The 19,380-nt window shown below is 47.5% G+C and overlaps 1 protein-coding gene across 1 annotated transcript; it reads right to left on the bottom strand.

The window, feature by feature from the left end:
* Window positions 1–7,862: 7,862 nt before the first annotated feature.
* LOC128627543 (histone-lysine N-methyltransferase PRDM7-like) lies at window positions 7,863–17,951 on the bottom strand. The gene is made up of 8 exons (XM_053665943.1): window positions 17,650–17,951; window positions 14,184–14,233; window positions 11,647–11,803; window positions 10,934–11,032; window positions 10,462–10,733; window positions 9,978–10,045; window positions 8,662–8,855; window positions 7,863–8,043 (listed from the first exon to the last, which is right to left on the bottom strand). Exons 1-8 carry the CDS (start codon window positions 17,873–17,875, stop codon window positions 7,994–7,996), a joined length of 1,116 nt encoding a protein of 371 aa, XP_053521918.1. The 5' UTR covers window positions 17,876–17,951; the 3' UTR covers window positions 7,863–7,993.
* Window positions 17,952–19,380: the final 1,429 nt, after the last annotated feature.

The following is a 19,380-nucleotide window of genomic DNA, read 5'->3' on the forward strand; positions in this document are numbered from 1 at the left end:
TGACTCAGTGGGTGAGACATGTCTTCCTCATCCTCCCTGCCTTGGCTCACCATCTACCCTATCACACCAGTGCAGGCAGGTGCTGCTCCCCGTCAGTTCTCTGCCAGGGGTGCACTAGGGTCTTGTTTCACAGGTCACTCTCAGTAGCACCTGCCTGTGTTGAGGAGGTTCTGAGGGTGCCCAGGCTCAGTGACAGGGTGGTAATGGGGACGGAGGCATATCCCCCACCTCAGGCCTCCTTCTCAGGGCAGCTCAGTCTACGTGGGGAAAGCAGTGGGGTCTGCTCAAATTCTGAATTCCGCTGCAGACCTCTAACCTGTCCTTATCTTCCTTTGTCCACCACTAAAGACCAGGAGGACACGGGCATTGAAGGCTGTTAAGGAGGACTTGCAATCTCAGCCATCCTCTTGCCAGATTCTGTCTGTGCTGACTCAACTTTGAATGTCAAACCAAAAGGCTGGAGTTCCCATTTCCATTACACAAACTGGGATCAGGCAGAGAGAAGTTGAGACTCTTGCCTCAGGTCACACAGCTGGAGAAGACAGAGCTGAGACTCACACCACTATGGACTGATGTGGAATCTGTACGCTGTGCACCAGCAAATGCTGACCCTGAAGGGGCAGCAAGGAGAGTGAGGAAGACCAGGTGCCCAGACTGAGCGGCTCACGTCTATGCACAAGCATCCATCTCTCTCTGCCGTTCACCTCTGAGGCTCCAGACATTGTAGGAAACCAGAAGAGGCAAGAGAAAGAAAGGGAGGAGGGGTAGGGAACTGATTAGGAGAAAAGGCCCTTTCCAAGAGTCTGGGGAATTCCCTTCCCGGGTGTCTGTCTCAAACCCCTCTCTTTGGGGAGTAACAAAAGTACACTGATTCCATATTGACACATTTGCAGGAGATGAATTTCTGTGACTGAGAGAATGAGTTCTTTGTGGATCTTTAGGAACCCTCTGCTTTCAGTGATGGGGAAAATGAGAGATGTGTATAGAGACAAAAAGTTTGACAATAGGTCCAAAAAAACAGTAACGAGTTTGGTGCTGACATCCCCAATATCACTATGGAACTGTCTGTCTATTTTGTCTCTTGTAATCAAACTTGAGGATTTGTCTAACCCGTTACTTCTATAAGTTATTACAATCCTGGGGAGAGTAAGGGGCTGTGGACTTCCTATGACCATCGATATGTGACTTAATGCTAATGACTCACTCACTTCACTTGAACACATAGGGCTTCTCCCCAGAGTGTGTCCTCTGGTGTCTCGTGAGACTTATCTTCTGGGTAAAGCCTCGCCTGCAAACCCCTGCAAACATAGGGCTTCTCCCCAGAATGTGTCCTCTGGTGTCTGACGAGAACTGACTTCCATGTAAAGCCTCTTCGCTTACACTCCCTGAAAACTTAGGGCTTCTCCCCAGAGTGTGTCCTCTGGTGTCTGCGTGAGACTTGACTTCCATGTAAGGCCTCGCCTGCACACGCTGCAAACATAGGGCTTCTCCCCAGAGTGTGTCCTCTGGTGTGTGATGAGACCTGACTTCTATGTAAACCCTCGCTTACACTCGCTGCAAACATAGGGCTTCTCCCCAGAGTGTGTCCTCTGGTGTGTGATGAGACCTGACTTCCATGTAAAGCCTCGCCCACACTCCCTGCAAACATAGGGCTTCTTCCCTGAATGTATTGTCTGGTGTGTAACAAGAATTGTCTTGCATGTAAAGCCTGCTTCGTCACTCCCTGAAAACATAGGGCTTCTCCCCTGAGTGTGTCCTCTGGTGTCTCCTGAGACTTATCTTCTGGGTAAAGCCTCGCCTGCACACGCTGCAAACATAGGGCTTCTCCCCAGAGTGTGTCCTCTGGTGTGCGATGAGACCTGACTTCCATGTAAAGCCTTGCCTGCACACGCTGCAAACATAGGGCTTCTCCCCAGAGTGTGTCCTCTGGTGTGTGATGAGACCTGACTTCCAGGTAAAGCCTCTCCCACACTCCCTGCAAACATAGGGCTTCTTCCCTGAATGTATTGTCTGGTGTCTAACAAGAATTGTCATGCATGTAAAGCCTCTCCCACACTCCCTGCAAACACAGGGCTTCTCCCCTCAGTATGTCCTCTGGTGTCTGCTGAGACTTGACTTCTGGGTAAAGCCTCGCCTGCAGTCGCTGCAAACACAGGGCTTCTCCCCAGAGTGTGTCCTCTGGTGTGCGATGAGACCTGACTTCCATGTAAAGCCTTGCCTGCACACGCTGCAAACACAGGGCTTCTCCCCAGAGTGTGCCCCCTGATGTGTGATGAGATGTGACCCATCATTTAAGCCTTGCCAACAACCTCTATGCTCGATTGTTATAATTCTTGACATTCCTACTTTCACAAAGAACTTGCCTGTGTCCTCTGGACTCTCTTTCTGGCCTCCGTGGGGCTCTTCTTCCATCGTTGTCTCATACTCACTAGAGCTCATTTGTTCGTTGGAAGGTTGGAAAAAGGGTCTTGAGATTCGCTTCTGACTGATCCTTTTAGGCAAAGGCTTGGACCTTTCATTGACCTCTTGACCTTCAGCTTTATCATTCCAGCTGTGCGTACTAGTATGTTGCTGCTGCTGATTCCGATCCTCTGGGCAGGGTTCCTCTGCTTGGAGCTGTTTTCTTGCACATGTTCCTGGGAGAATCTGGGAGGGATGATTGAATTTCACGTGTTGGCTGAGGAATTTCGGACTGGAGAAGGCCAGAGAGCAGGAGGGACATGGGTGCACTTCTGGATTTGGTTCTGCTGAAAGAGAAAGGTTTGGTCAGGGCAGATGTTGACAAGAATGCCTGGGCCATATGATTAGTCTCCCGGTAAGACCTGCCCATGAATGCTTCTTACTGTGGTGATAACACGACCTCTTTCTCCCACAGTATCCACTCGCCGACTATTTGTCTTGTAATTTTTATGCAGTGCATCTTCTTCAGAAATCCAGAAAGCCCACATCAGGGGTCTTTTCTCATATTGCCCAGACTAGGGACTTTAAGGAGCATGAGAGGCCATTTTACTCCGTGTGGATGCAACTGCAGTGACCTTTCCCATCTATAAGTATCCTCTAAGTCATCTTTCAGAGGAAAACCACAGGCCCCCACTAGGAATTGCTTCTCTTGGTTTTCCAAAATAGTAAAAGGAAATGTCCTTCCTCAAGCCTCACACCAAATATTTATGCTTTATCTCATTTAGTGTTAGCCCATTTCAAATACACTGAGACCTGTTTCAAAATACTTCAATCACCTTTCTTACACGCCTGACTCCTGTTCCTCTCTGGCCAATCCACCATGCTCTCTCACCTGAAGATGAAGTAATAGGAGGAAATTCCCCACGGGAGTTTATTTTCTAAGAATTAACAAAGCGTAATCAGCACCGAGAACACACCACTCTACAGCTGACAAGTGCACACTTTCACTCAGGAAAGTCCCCAGTGTCTCCACTCGGATCATCGGCACTGCATTGCTGGGCTGCTAAGCATCTGTCTGATGGCCGTTCTTACCGTCTATGCTGAGAGGAGAGCAGAGTGACCCTCAGCCAATTCAATGCCCCACCTCTTTTATTCCCTGCACTAGCTGCTCCCTCTGCCTGCAGAGATTTTTGTACGTGTTGTCTCCTGAGAGCCCTTCCCGGACCACCGGCCACAGTGCACCTCCCTGCACACTGATTCCTAGGCACTTGTCCTGCATTAGTTTTCTCCAAAGCACTAACCTCTGTGTGGTGTTATGCACACGCAAGCATGTGTGCCTGGGTTTCCCTCCTTCACTCGTCAACTCGAGAGCAGTGATTCTGATCCTCACATTAATCTCTATTTCCAGGTCCCGGGACGCTGTGCACCAGAGTAGGATCTCTCACGATAATTCACCAAAATGGCGAAGGGATGTGCCCTGTCTCAATGGTGTGGCTTGGTGGGTTGGGTGTTGTCTGGAAACGGGAAAGGTTTCCGTTTCCAGGGGAAACAGTGGGGTTGTGGGAGAGAGGAATTTACATCTTGGTTGGTGGGTAAACGTGGTACCAGCTTCCAAGGGGATGGACTACCCAAACACGGGTATGTGTGGGGGTTGTTAGTCTGAACCCTAATCTCGCTTCTGATCCCACTTGGCCTTCTTGTAAAATAGGTCCATGACAGGAGACAGTTTGTTGAGGCAGTTACCCAAAATTACCTACGGTCTCTTTCTGTAAGCACTAGGCACCCTCTCACAAAACAGATAGTGGACAGAGGCAAGCAATTAGACAAATTTGTTTTATGGGTCCTTTCTTTGAGTCCTGCAGACCCCCTTCCATCTTCTAGGCCTTGGGATTAATAGTTTCAAAGCCTTTCTATCCCGGATGGTGGAAACGATACCTACAATTCCAACGTGTTAGCATGGTGTTTCTTGTGTTGCTGGAACATCTGGCAATGCAATTGGACCAGGCTCAGGACTGCTGAATCAGTGGGTGAGACATGTCTTCCTCATCCTCCCTGCCTTGGCTCACCATCTACCCTATCACACCAGTGCAGGCAGGTGCTGCTCCCCGTCAGTTCTCTGCCAGGGGTGCACTAGGGTCTTGTTTCACAGGTCACTCTCAGTAGCACCTGCCTGTGTTGAGGAGGTTCTGAGGGTGCCCAGGCTCAGTGAGAGGGTGGTAATGGGGACGGAGGCATATCCCCCACCTCAGGCCTCCTTCTCAGGGCAGCTCAGTCTACGTGGGGAAAGCAGTGGGGTCTGCTCAAATTCTGAATTCCGCTGCAGACCTCTAACCTGTCCTTATCTTCCTTTGTCCACCACTAAAGACCAGGAAGACACGGGCATTGAAGGCTGTTAAGGAGGACTTGCAATCTCAGCCATCCTCTTGCCAGATTCTGTCTGTGCTGACTCAACTTTGAATGTCAAACCAAAAGGCTGGAGTTCCCATTTCCATTACACAAACTGGGATCAGGCAGAGAGAAGTTGAGACTCTTGCCTCAGGTCACACAGCTGGAGAAGACAGAGCTGAGACTCACACCACTATGGACTGATGTGGAATCTGTACGCTGTGCACCAGCAAATGCTGACCCTGAAGGGGCAGCAAGGAGAGTGAGGAAGACCAGGTGCCCAGACTGAGCGGCTCACGTCTATGCACAAGCATCCATCTCTCCCTGCCGTTCACCTCTGAGGCTCCAGACATTGTAGGAAACCAGAAGAGGCAAGAGAAAGAAAGGGAGGAGGGGTAGGGAACTGATTAGGAGAAAAGGCCCTTTCCAAGAGTCTGGGGAATTCCCTTCCCGGGTGTCTGTCTCAAACCCCTCTCTTTGGGGAGTAACAAAAGTACACTGATTCCACATTTACACATTTTCAGGAGTTGAATTTCTGTGACTGAGAGAATGAGTTCTTTGTGGCTCTTTAGGAACCCTCTGCTTTCAGTGATGGGGAAAATGAGAGATGTGTATAGAGACAAAAAGTTTGACAATAGGTCAAAAATAACAGTAACGAGTTTGGTGCTGACATCCCCAATATCACTATGGAACTGTCTGTCCATTTCGTCTCTTGTAATCAAACTTGAGGATTTGTTTAACCCGTTACTTCTATAAGTAATTACAATCTTGGGGAGAGTAAGGGGCTGTGGACTTCCTATGACCATCCATATGTGACTTAATGCTAATGACTCACTGACTTCACCTGCAAACATAGGGCTTCTCCCCAGAGTGTGTCCTATGGTGTCGGATGAGAACTGACTTCCACATAAAGCCTCTCCCACCCTCCCTGTAAACATAGGGCTTCTTCCCTGAATGTATTGTCTAGTGTCTAACAAGAATTGCCTGGCATGTAAAGCCTCTCCCACACTCCCTGCAAACATAGGGCTTCTCCCCAGAGTGTGTCCTCTGGTGTGTGATGAGACTTGTCTTCCGGGTAAAGCCTAACCCGCACTCCCTGCAAACATAGGGCTTCTCCCCAGAGTGTGTCCTCTGGTGTGTGATGAGACCTGACTTCCATGTAAAGCCTCTCCCACACTCCCTGCAAACATAGGGCTTCCTCCCTGAATGTATTGTCTGGTGTCTAACAAGAATTGTCTGGCATGTAAAGCCTCTCCCACACTCCCTGCAAACACAGGGCTTCTCCCCTGAGTATGTCCTCTGGTGTCTGCTGAGACCTGACTTCTGTGTAAACCCTCGCCTACAGTCGCTGCAAACATAGGGCTTCTCCCCAGAGTGTGTCCTCTGGTGTGCGATGAGACCTGACTTCCATGTAAAGCCTTGCCTGCACACGCTGCAAACACAGGGCTTCTCCCCAGAGTGTGCCCCCTGATGTGTGATGAGATGTGACCCATCATTTAAGCCTTGCCAACAACCTCTATGCTCGATTGTTATAATTCTTGACATTCCTACTTTCACAAAGAACTTGCCTGTGTCCTCTGGACTCTCTTTCTGGCCTCCGTGGGGCTCTTCTTCCATCGTTGTCTCATACTCACTAGAGCTCATTTGTTCGTTGGAAGGTTGGAAAAAGGGTCTTGAGATTCTCTTCTGACTGATCCTTTTAGGCAAAGGCTTGGACCTTTCATTGACCTCTTGACCTTCAGCTTTATCATTCCAGCTGTGCGTACTAGTATGTTGCTGCTGCTGATTCCGATCCTCTGGGCAGGGTTCCTCTGCTTGGAGCTGTTTTCTTGCACATGTTCCTGGGAGAATCTGAGAGGGATGATTGAATTTCACGTGTTGGCTGAGGAATTTCGGACTGGAGAAGGCCAGAGAGCAGGAGGAACATGGGTGCACCTCTGGCTTTGGTTCTGCTGAAAGAGAAAGGTTTGGTCAGGGCAGATGTTGATGTGAATTCCTGGGCCGTATGATTATTCTCCTGGTAAGACCTGCCCATGAATCCTTCTTACTGTGGTGATAACACGACCTCTGTCTCCCACAGTATCCACTCGCCGACTATTTGTCTTGTAATTTTTATGCAGTGCATCTTCTTCAGAAATCCAGAAAGCCCACATCAGGGGTCTTTTCTAATATTGCCCAGACTAGGGACTTTAAGGAGCATGAGAGGCCATTTTACTCCGTGTGGATGCAACTGCAGTGACCTTTCCCATCTATAAGTATCCTCTAAGTCATCTTTCAGAGGAAAACCACAGGCCCCAACTAGGAATTGCTTCTCTTGGTTTTCCAAAATAGTAAAAGGAAATGTCCTTCCTCAAGCCTCACACCAAATATTTATGCTTTATCTCATTTAGTGTTAGCCCATTTCAAATACACTAAGACCTGTTTCAAAATACTTCAATCACATTTCTTACATGCCTGACTCCTGTTCCTCTCTGGCCAATCCACCATGCTCTCTCACCTGGAGATGAAGTAATATGAGGGGATTCCTCATGGGAGTTTATTTTCTAAGAATTAACAAAGCGTAATCAGCACAGAGAACACACCACTCTACAGCTGACAAGTGCACACTTTCACTCAGGAAAGTCCCCAGTGTCTCAACTCGGATCACCGGCACTGCATTGCTGGGCTGCTAAGCCTCTGTCTGATCGTCGTTCTTACCGTCTATGCTGAGAGGAGAGCAGAGTGTCCCTCAGCCAATTCAATGCCCCACCTCTTTTATTCCCTGCACTAGCTGCTCCCTCTGCCTGCAGGGATTTTTGTATATGTTGTCTCCTGAGAGAGCCCTTCCCGGACCACCGGCCACAGTGCACCTCCCCTCACACCGATTCCTAGGCACTTGTCCTGGATTAGTTTTCTCCAAAGCACTAACCGCTGTGTGGTGTTACGCACACGCAAGCATGTGTGCCTGGGTTTCCCTCCTTCACTCGTCAGCTCGAGAGCAGTGATTCTGATCCTCACATTAATCTGTATTTCCAGGTCCCAGGACGCTGTGCACCAGAGTAGGATCTCTCACAATAATTCACCAAAATGGTGAATGGATGTGCCCTGTCTGAATGGTGTGGCTTGGTGGGTTGAGTGTTGTCTGGAAATGGAAAGGTTTCAAGTTCAATTCCAGTCAGGGCCCATGCCAGGGTTGTGGGCCAGTTGGGGGTGCGCCATAGACAACCGGTTAATGTTTCCCTTGCACATTGATTTTTCTTTCTCCCTCCTTTCCACTCTCTGTAAAAATAAATAAAATCTTGTTTAAAAAGATTTATATATTTATTTATCTTCAGAAAAGGGAGAAGGTAGGGAGGGAGGGGCAGAGAAACGTCACTGTGTGGTTGCCTCTCACATGCCCTGTACTGGGGACCTGATCCAAAACCCAGGCATATGCCCCAACTGCGAATCAAACTGGTGACCCTTTACTTCACAGACCGGTGCTCCATCCTGAGCCACACCAGCCAGGACAAACTCTTTTAAAAATAAACAATGCCTACAAACAAAAGTATTTTATTTAGAAGTATGGAGGAAAATTAAGAAGAAACAGCCATGAAAGTGTCAGAAAAACCGCCTTGATAAGAGAACTAGTTTAGCACTTGAAAATTTTTGTTTTGCCTCTCAGTCTTTCAGCACTTTATGTGGTTGTGTATTCTGTTCATGAAATATTTTAAATATAAATATAAAAATTTTGCCTAAGAGTCAAAGGCATAGGAATGAATTGTGAATTTCTGAAGCATCTGAGTTGAAACTTTACTGACTTTAGAGTAGATTTTATTCCACTTAAGTGTTGGGTCATGAATATTTCTATGGAGAATTCTCTCTTTTCTTTCTGTTTTGAAGAACAGTGGTGCCCACCTTTTTTGGCCATGAGCTCTCTCTTCCACTTGCTGCCCCACTTGCTGCCCAGCTCCTGGCCATACTCGTCCCCGAACCAGACCAGCAGCTCACATCCCGGTCTGATGACCCGGCAGGTTCGGTAGAAAATCTGCCTGTGGTATTGAAAGGCCACCAGGTTCTGCTCTTCATGATCCCGGGCACAGTTCACAAACCTGGGATTGAGGTAGAAGAAGGGAAAGAAAAGCACAGTGATGAGTTCCCACTACCTGTTACATCCATGTTCAGCTCCTCACTGATTCTCAAGGCCCTCAGGCTCTGGTGTTGCCCACTGCCCCTAATGCTCCCGGGGAATTTTTGTTCAGTGTCTGAGCGTCTGCCAGCATGTCATGTGAATTCCTACCTCCAAGTCCTGCTTGCAGTGTTTATCCTGCCTAATACTATTTTCTGAAACCCAGTTCTAGTCTTAACCTCCACCCTGATTGGCCATAATATCCAGTCATCTCTGGCTTGTCCAAACTCTTAAGCTGTTTCATACCACAGAACCTGGTGCTTAATCTAGGGCTCTGCTTCTAAATTAGCTCACTAATTACCCAGTACTCAGCCACATCTGTTTTCTCTTGAGAGGCCTTTCTCCAACCCCCCTACACTTCATCTAGGATACCATTCACTTGCTTGCCCAAGGTTACCATAGAAAATTGAAGGTCTTTTTGTCTTAGTACAATAAATCAGAACAATAGTGGTTGATTCACATTCTGTTATCCCTGATAAAAGAGAGACCCTCTCAGGAAAGGGGACCATGACCATTCCTCTGCAGCCCAGCTCTAGTTTGGAGTGAGGATAGGATGGTTTGCAGCCTGCACAGGTGTAGGCCACCCTTGGTTTGTGGTATCTTGACGCTGTGCACTTCTTGGAAATTACAGTTAAATGTTTCTAAAAGCAACTGTCTTATGTCTGTGAGAAGTCCTTCATAAGGACATGGGTTGTGTGATCTGTTTAAGTAATGTATTCCTTCACCTAAACTGGATTACAGTAAGTGCTTAATTAATGTTCACGTGATAAATTCAAGTGTAATCAATCCAGTGTCCCTGGTGAATCTAGGCTCTTCAAGGACCTTTCCATTGCCCACATTGTGTCTAGTAGAGAGCTTTCTATTTTGAGGACATATGCTATGTTTTTTTCCTAAATGTCCCCTGAAATGAAAGAACACTGTATGGAGAAAAAGAGGGAAAAAGGATTGAGGGAGACCACTGAGGGAGGCATGATGAGAGGGACAGATATATGGGCTCATGGGGGATGAGAGTCCCCTCTGGCACCCAGAGACCTATTGACCTCACCTCATCCAGTTGGCCCAGGATCTGTCCTTTCCATCCACATACTCATAGCAGTTTCTCCCTCTGGCGATCTGTGTTTCAGAAAAGAAGTTGCAGAACTTTTTGTGTGTGTGTGTGTGGCGGTAATAGTCAGAAGAATTACTTTACTCCACTGTCGTCAAAGCTCTTTCCGCCTGCATGGGGATTCCACTGCCAGCTGTGACCACATGATATTTTTCTTACTCATCGCCTACACATCCGAGTCTACCTGCCCAATCAGAGCAGGAGCCCCACAAGGGAGGAGCCACTCCTTTGTGTCTGCACCACTTTGCTCCCACTTACCTTCTGATCCTTCAGCAGGAGCTCTGTGTCCATGTGAAGTCCAGTCAGTACACAGAGCTGACCACATTGTCCCCTCTATGTCTAGCACATAAGAGGAGAGGTCCCCCCAAGCCTCAGAAGGAATGTGGGAAGCCAGAGGACAGTACAAGAGGTAAAGACTTCTCACCAGCCAGGAGTATCTGCTCTTGGCTGCCTCCTCATCTTCTGTGATGTGTCCTTCATAAGGGCCAAAGTGCAGACCCACTGGCAAATCAGCTGCCTCATTCCACACTCCAAGCCCAGCCTCAGGGATGCAGGATGGCCCGATTCTCAACCCAGGGGGCAGGGTGAGGGCTGAGCGGTGGGGATGCCCCTTGTCCACTGCACTGTCCTTTACAAACGTAGGGGGCCCATGCACAGCACAGCTGTCGATGAAGAAGTTCTGACACTTCTCACAATCTGGAGGTGAGAACAGGGGTTGGGGAAGGTATAGCACATGTTCCTGGACACAAAGGGCTTCAGAGGGAGTCTGGCACTGACATCAGTGAGACTCAGTCCTGTACTCCAGGTCACTAAATGAAGGGAATAATTTGAGGACCAAAGGACTAAATGAGTGAAATTATTGTATGATAATATGCTTCTTAGTGAAGGTCACTTACAAAGGTAGTCATCATCCTGGCGTTCTGTGACTTCTTGGTACACATGACCCATTCTTTCTTTTTGACTATACTTCACATCAATCTCCTTTCTCCTGAGTTCTGAGTTGGAGAAGAGCAGGTGAGCAAGGTTGGCGGGGTCTGGAGTGTTAGTTCCCATTTTGTCAGGTAACACAGTCTCCTCCCATCAATTGATTACCTGCCCTTTTGCATCCTCTGGTATTTTACTCCATTAACTATTGGTTCAGAAGACTAAGACTCCACACTAACTACAGATGACTGATTGAATCTGTAGTTTCTAGATCTTCCCATTACCAGGTTTAACTTGCCAACATTTAATCATTCATAAAATATTTGAGTGCACATTATGTTAGGCATTGAGTATACGCCTGGGCACACAACACCAATAAAGTGTGGTTGCTATTATCACACATGGATATATTGGACAACTTGCATGTGTCACCTGTTTTAAATTCAATTTAATGTTTTCAAACAATATATGAGTGATGTTTCCTTATCTTCACTTTACACATTAGCATTCAGGAGCTCAGAGAATTTATAGGATTTGCCCAAAGCTACATTGCTAACTTCAGTGTCAGCCTAGCCCAGCTTAAATCCAGGCCCATCCAAAGTCCTCCCCACATACCTAGGTCATATTTATCAGCCCTTCTATAGGACTTAGAAGAACTCAAGTTTCCAAATGATTTTTTTGTTACCTGATTTTCGTCTAGTGTGCTTTCCAAAGGCACGTGCTTCTCCAGGAGGGGACACTGGTTTCTGGGCATGCTCTGACTCACTTGTAGTCATCAAATTTGCTGTTCCTGACAATTCCTTCAAACTATGTTCTTTGCTTAATGGCACCTTGGATATTGCCTCCAATATAAGAGTCACATATTAAAAGATACATGTATTTAATTATTTAAGGCTTATAATACATTTTACATGCATGTCTTTAATATTTCAACCCTTGGAAATACCTAGGGAGAATGAGTATCAGAGGGAACACAGCCAATGTGGGTAATGAATCCAAGATTAGAAATCATGCCTTTCACCTGTATCTGTAATATTGAGAGTGAAGGATATTGGGAAGAGAATAAAGAAAGATTTGTCAGAAATATATCTAGACAATAAATAAAATGGTGATAAAATTTACAATACCTTAGAAAGACTATCTGTACTTAGATTAGCTGGTTCCTACCAATTCTGTTTGAATAAGACTGTATCAGTAGCTAGTTGTCTTCAGTTTATGATCTATAGCATACTAATTTGCAACATTATAGTGAATTTGCAATTAAATAATGCTCACCAGTGTTCTGTGAATTGTGTAATACAGTGTGAAGTAAGATTACAGTCCTGCTATCAACTTACCCCTCAGTTTTCTCCATATTTTAAATCTCACAGAAATTACCTTCAGCATTCATTGATCATCATCTAGTTTAATTTGTAATTGTGAAATCATTCATTCAGCAAACATTCGGGGGCCCTCAGGGGCCCTGATCTGTGCCTGTGACCTCTGAGAAGCCTCAGGTATGGACCAGCTCTCAAAGAGCTCACATCACAGAGGTAGGCAGGCTGAACAAATGATTCTAAACGGGATGAGAGCGGCCTCATTAGAAGTCAGAGAAAGAAGCTATTACTTCCTCGTATAAGAAAGGGCATTTGAAATCAGTTCCAGATGGATGAGTTTCTATAGAAGAGCATGTAACTTATACAAAGTCCTCTGTAGGAGACCATTCTGCATGGCCTGGGCCCAGCCCCCAGTGGCAAACATTTACTGCAAAGTAACTTCCTAAAATCCTTGCTAAACCTTCCAAGGACAAGTGTAACTTGTTGAACCACTTTTGCCTTTTCATTTGCAAATGCTCCTCTTCTGTGATGTGTTTAGCCTTATTGGCTCCTTTGCTCTCTGTAAAAGGTAACCACCTAAAGCAACCTGTGCATAGTAAATGAGGACCATCACGTAATGTGCTGAGAAACCCAACAAAGTTGCTACCCTTTGGAGAAAAGCCATGCTGTCACTTTTCCTCCACCGGACTACTGAGTCCATGTGAATGTCTCTTTTCATCTATAATGACACGAATACTGGGGGCCAGTGTCCACATCAGTCCTTAAGTCATTTCATTAGATGTTGTTTCTTAGTCATCAAATCTTAAGCTCCTCAGGGGTGGGTGATGCTGTCTTTGATTAGAGTGGGAGGCTGTGATCCTGAACACTTTACATTCTTCTTCATCTGGGACCATCCACTGGACAAAGTGCCTGCACATTGTACGCTTTCCTTAGTCAGAGGGTCTTAGTGCATCTCTCACTTCAGCATAGCAGAGAACTTTGGTTGAAACAGTCAGATGAATGATGTAATGACATATGCGTGAGACAATGTAAACTTCAGAAACTATGAAAGTTTATTTTTCTAAGTTTAAAAAAAGAGTGCTTATTTTCTTGAGAGAGAGGAAGGGAAGGAGAGAGAGAGAAACATTGATCAGTAGCCTTTCACATACACCCCAACCAGGAAACTGGCACACATCTTAGTATCTACCCCGACGAGGAATCAAACCAGTGATCTTTGGCTTTGCAGGGTGACACCCAACTGGTCATGATGGCCAGGGCAAAACTCTGAAAGTTTTAATGAGTTCGTAAGTGGTTTAGAGAAGCAACTGTGGGTTATTGTACTACCACTGACATTGTGATCTGAGAAATCTAGTCAAAATTTTCTATATCTCTGAAAGCTCACTTTCCTCATCATAAATGGTGACAGTTATAGTACGTACCTCATTGGGTTGTTGTAATGTTTAAGTGAGTTTATTCACATAGAATTCTTGAAGTCTGAAACATTGTGAGAATGAAACAAATGGTAGTTACTTTGGTTGCTGTAGTCGTTAACTATTACGATGATGATGAGTCCTGGCTGGTTGACTCAGTGGATTGAGTGCTGGCCTGCAGCCTGGAAGGTCACCAGTTCCATTCCTGGTCAGGGCACACACCTGGGTTGCAGTTCAGGTTCCCTACTTGGGGGTGGGTGAGTGGCAACCCATACTGGTGTGTCTCACACATGCTTCTCTCCTTTCTCCCTCCTTTTCTCTCTCTCTAAAACATCAATCAATAAAATTTTTAACAAAAGATGGTAATATCGGACAATGTGTTGAGAAGACCAGGAAAGGCAGCAGTTCCTAGGATATTTTCTGCATTTTCCTACTCTTGCCTGCCTTTCTATCCATGGGGAAAATTTTTTTGTCAGCAGAATTTGGGAAATACTCACCTTCTGGTGTTTACTCTGTTTCTTTCTGAAGGCCACCCAAGAAAGTTTCACTGAAAGATGATGAGAAATCAATGTTTTGGTTGGTAAATGTTTCCAAAACCTGAAGATTCGTATTAGGGACACGGACTTCTGAATGAGTAGTCCAAGAACAATCCCAGGATGATAGGAAAATGTTTTCTGAGGTATCATTAAGGCCTATGCTTCTATTGGGGCCATCCACTAATTTCACGAGAATGATTAAAAAATAGACAAAGAGGACTTCTGCCAAGATGGAGGCATAGGTGGACTTGCAGGGCCTTCTCACACAACCAAGTTTAGAGACAACTAAATATTAGCAACAGAAAACACAGCCAGAACGCAGAATATTGGACTTTTCGGAATTCAGTTCACAACAAATTCTTCAGCCTGACCGATAAGGGGCAAAACCAGCAGCTGGTGGAGCAGGGTTGCACAGGAAAACTCGGTCAGACAAACTCAGGTGCGCGGAATCCAGGGTGGGACCTAGTGAGCGACTGAGCAAGCGACCAAGTGAGCAACCGCAGGGAAACAGCGAGGGAGCAGGGCTGCGGGTTGACTGTGGTCGCGCATTGGTGCGCAGATAGACAAGCGAGGGAGTGGGCGATTGGACCAGGACCCAGCGGGTCCCCACGGCAAGCATCGGGGAGGTTGCCACCATTTCCTTGCTCTGACCCCACCTCCACATACAGAGTCATAACCCAGCGACTCTGAGTGGCCCAGCCCAGGTGAACCACCTAAGCCTCTGCTCCTTACCTAGCGGCACGAAACAGCAGAGGGGGCCGCCATTTCCCCGCTGTGACCACGCCCCCACATACAGCGTCACTACCCAGCAACCTGGGAGTCCAAGGCTCCGCTTCTCACACTTAAAGGGCCAGAACAGACCAAAAATGGCTCAAGAAAATCTCAAAACCCCAGAGCCTATAAATCTAAGCGATGAAGAAATAGCAAAACTCTCAGACGTACAGTTTAAAACACTGGTCATCAGGATCCTCACAGAACTGGTTGATTATACCGACAAATTAGACAAATATATGAAGGCGAAACTAATTGAAATGAATGGAATTGCACAGGACACCAATAGCAATGAAAAGGAAACTGGGACTCAAATCAATGGAGTGGACCAGAAGAAAGCAAATAATGGCCAAACAGAAAAGAGTCAAGAAGCAAGAATTCAAAGAAATGAGGAGAGTCTTAGGAACCTTCAGGACATCTTTAAATGCTCCAACATCCGAATTATAGGGGTACCAGAAGGGGGAAAGGCACAGCCACCAGTGGAAAACTTATTTGAACAAATAATAAAGGAGAATTTCCCCAATCTGGCAAAGGAAATAGAATTCCAGGAAATCCAGGAAGCTCAGAGAGTACCAAAGAAGTTGGACCCAAGAAGAAACACACCAAGGCACATCATAATTACATTAGCCAAAATTAAATTGAAGGAGAGAATCCTAGAAGCAGCAAGAGATAAGGGGACAGACACCTACAAAGGAGTCCCCATCAGACTGTCAGCACATTTCTCAAAAGAGACCTTACAGGCAAGAAGGGGCTGGAAAGAGGTATTCCAAGTCATGAAATCCAAAGACCTACAACCAAGATTGCTCTACCCAGCAAAACTTTCATTTAGAATGGAAGGACAGATAAAGTGCTTCTCAGATAAGACCAAATTCAAGGAGTTCATCATCACCAAGCCCTTATTATATGAAATGTTAAAGGGACTTACCTAAGAAAAAAGAAGATAAAAAAGATGAACAGTGAAAGGACAGCAAACTCACAGTTATTAAGAACCACACCTAAAACAAAAGCAAACTAAGAGGATAGCTAGATCAGGAGCAGAACCATAGAAATGAAGATCTCAGGGAGGGTTAGCAATAGGGGAGTGGGAGGAGGGGAAGGGGGAGAAGGTACAGAAAATAAGTAGCATAGACAGTAGATAGAAAATACATAGGGGGAGGGTAAGAATAGTAGGGGAAATACAGAATCTAAAGAAATTGAGACACATGTTCATGAACTAAAGTGGGAAATGGTGGGGGAGGGGTATGCAGGGTGGAGGGAAGGGAGGGGGGAATAGAGCAAATGTAATGGCATAATCAATAAAAAAAATAAAAAATAAAAATAAAAGAAAAAAAAAAAGGAAAAAAAAAAAAGGAGTTCATCATCACCAAGTCCTTATTATACGAAATGTTAAAGGGACTTACCTAAGAAAAAGAAGTTAAAAAAACATGAACAGTGAAAGGACAGGAAACTCACAGTTATTAACAACCACACCTAAAACAAAAGCAAACTAAAAGGGCACGTAGATCAGGAGTGGAAACATAGAAATGAAGATGTCAAGGAGGTTTAGCAACAGGGGAGTGAGAGGAGGAGAAGGGGGAGAAGGTACAGAAAATAAGTAGCATAGACAGTAGATAGAAAATAGATGGGAGGGCAAGAATAGCATGGGAAATATAGAATCTAAAGAACTTGAGACACATGGACATAAACTAAAGGGGGGTAATGGTGGGAATGGGGGGTAGGGTGGAAGGGAATGAAGGGGGGAATAGAACAACTGTAACAGCATAATCAATAAAAAAAAAAGACAAAATGTCATCTATGCTTCCTCCTATGTTCGTAAAGCATCTATTATCATTTATTAAAAAATAAATTGGCTCCTCCTGACCAAAATGTAATAAAAGTAACTGCACAGAAACCCCATGTCTTCAACATAACCCTTTCTCCGTCCTGTTTTCTTCATTTGAACTGGCCTTGCCTGGGCTAAGGACACCACGATCGCCTAGCCTCCTTTCTCTGGTATCCTCCCCTCTGTGCACATACTAGCCATCCACACCCTTCCTAAATCTTTAGACTCTGGTCGGCATCCAAAGTCTGATGACCACAGAAACAGAATTCCAGTCAAGTTAAAGATCACATCTTGACCTCAGCTTTCAACCCCAGACCCATGAAATTGGACTGACTCTACCCACTGAACACTCATGATACTGGACAGAACGGCACCATGGACAACATCAGGAAATGATACAGGGATCAGCTACTCCCAACTCTGACCCTCCCCTCAGCTCCTGTAATCACCATGGTTCATACTATTCCCGTCTGTTTCCATGCAGGCCATCATGCAGCCAGGTGTTGGAACACTCCTCACCTGCCAGACCTGTTTCCCTCTCTTGCAATGACAACTATTCTCAATTAGTTATTTCTTACTCACTTGTATGTTCTTATACATTTACTGCTTATTAGTGTATCTATAAATATATATGATTATGTTGCACACTTGAAAGTTTACAGCAATAGCCCCTCGTTGTATGATACACTGTTCTACATCCTGTGTGTTAGCTGGACAAGCAAATCCTGCTCCCTGGTTATGTCCTGAGATAAGGACAGGTCCTTATCTGTCCTGGTTTATGTCCTAAACCAGGTTTGTGTCAGGAGGGCAGCTCTGGTTCCTCCTGCCCCTCACCTTGCTGCCTTGGAGTCCATTCTTCATCAGAGTCCTCAGGGTCCTCCTCCTGGAGCTCAGTGGCCTGCCTGCGGTGACACATGAAAGCTGGTCGAGGGGCCCTGAGACCTGGAAAGAGACAAAACCTTTGTCCTGAAAGCACAGAGCTCGGAGGAGGAACAAGCATCAGGAAGCCCATAGGACTGGCTTCGATCAGATGGGAGAGTAGCTGTGAGCACCGCACCATCAGCACCAGCCTTGCTCTGACACTAAGGAGCAAATGCCCCCTGATTGGTGTCCTTGCAAGTGGGAGCTGTAGGCTGATGGAGCCGCCAGAGTCGGAGGCAGCCCAGAGGCCTGTCGGGTCACTTGGCTCCTCCCGCTCAGCGCCTGAGCACACAGCTACCTAGACTGGTGAGCACGTGGAAATCCCTCTTCACGTTCCGGTACCGGCGTTTCTCCCAATCTCCCATCGCTGCCCACTCCTCCCTGGAGAAGTAGAGGGAAGCGTCTTCCAAAGCTTCCTCGGCCTGGAGAGGAGAGTGGAAACATCAGTAACTCGGTGATGGGAATGAGAAGGCACGAGAGGGTCTGTCCTGCCCTGGCTCCCGCTACGGCGGAGTCCCGTCTCTCCCACCAGCGCTCTGCACACGTACAGCCAGGGTCACCCCGAGGTCCAAGCGTCCGTCCTCACGCTCCCCGCCGGCCCCTCAGCTCACCTGGGGCGTTCGGCCCCGCTTCTTCCTCAGGGCTGTGCTGAGGGCCCCCATCGGGGTTCATGGCGTCCCAGCCCCGAGCCCGAGAAGCCTGTGGAAGGAGAAGGTGCCGAGAGGACCGAACGCCTTTCTCCTGGTTGGCAGGTCACTGGGACAGGGGGACGCGGGGGCCCTGCAGACCCGCCCTTCCCCTGCTCGCCGCCTCAGCGCAGGCTCAGCGGGCAGCTGCCCGAGTGTCTGAGGGGCCTGTGGGGGCGCCAGGAAACGCGCTTTTCCGGGGAAGGGCTCGGAGGTGCACCCGGGGATCGGGAGAGTCCTGCCCGAGACGCAGGCGCGTCCCCGGCAGACCGCCGTCCCTCAGGCTGACAGGCTCCGGGTCCCTCAGACCCGATCCTGCGTCTTCTGGGCTGAGGACACTGAGGCCGGGGGGAGGGTCACGCCCTGCGGCTGAGGAGATTTGGGGCGTCTCATCGAGGGGCTTCAGGGTCCCCACCACTGAGTTAGTTTCCAGGACGACGGCATTTAGCGTCTCTGAGTTTGGGGAGATTCGGTCTTTCCGGGCGAGCTGCAGGTAGGGTGCCCCGTGCTGAGGGGAAGTGGGGTTTTTGGGCTGTTGGGGGTCTAAGCATTGGGGGTCAGGGGATGTGGGTCCTCCGGGTTAGTGCACGTGGGCCCCTCGATGCTGAAGGGATTTGGGGCCCCTCAGGATGAGGGCATCTGGGTCTGTTAGGCTGGACTTTGAAGGTCTCGGGCTAAGGGCACCACGTGGCAAGACTCCCCACTTACCTGTCAGTTTCCGGGGGTCCTTGCCGCGCTGCCCACCTCGATGATGGAGGGTCGTCTCGGAGCTCCTGGGCTTCCGGCCCTTGGGAGGAGGGAGGGCTCCAGGGCTGAGGTTGTGCCTGGATAGCCCTGCCCTCCAATGGGCGGGGAGAAGGAGCTGAAAGGGCGGGGCAGGGGTGGAGCCCCCCGTAAGTGACTGGCAGACGGAAGACCCGCCTCACTCCGCAGCGATTGGCTACTCTGGGTCCACCTC

The sequence above is a fragment of the Artibeus jamaicensis genome, unplaced genomic scaffold (assembly GCF_021234435.1).
Source record: "Artibeus jamaicensis isolate MK-2021 breed Jamaican fruit bat unplaced genomic scaffold, CSHL_Jam_final contig_432, whole genome shotgun sequence".
In the NCBI taxonomy this organism is placed as follows: Eukaryota; Metazoa; Chordata; class Mammalia; order Chiroptera; family Phyllostomidae; genus Artibeus; species Artibeus jamaicensis.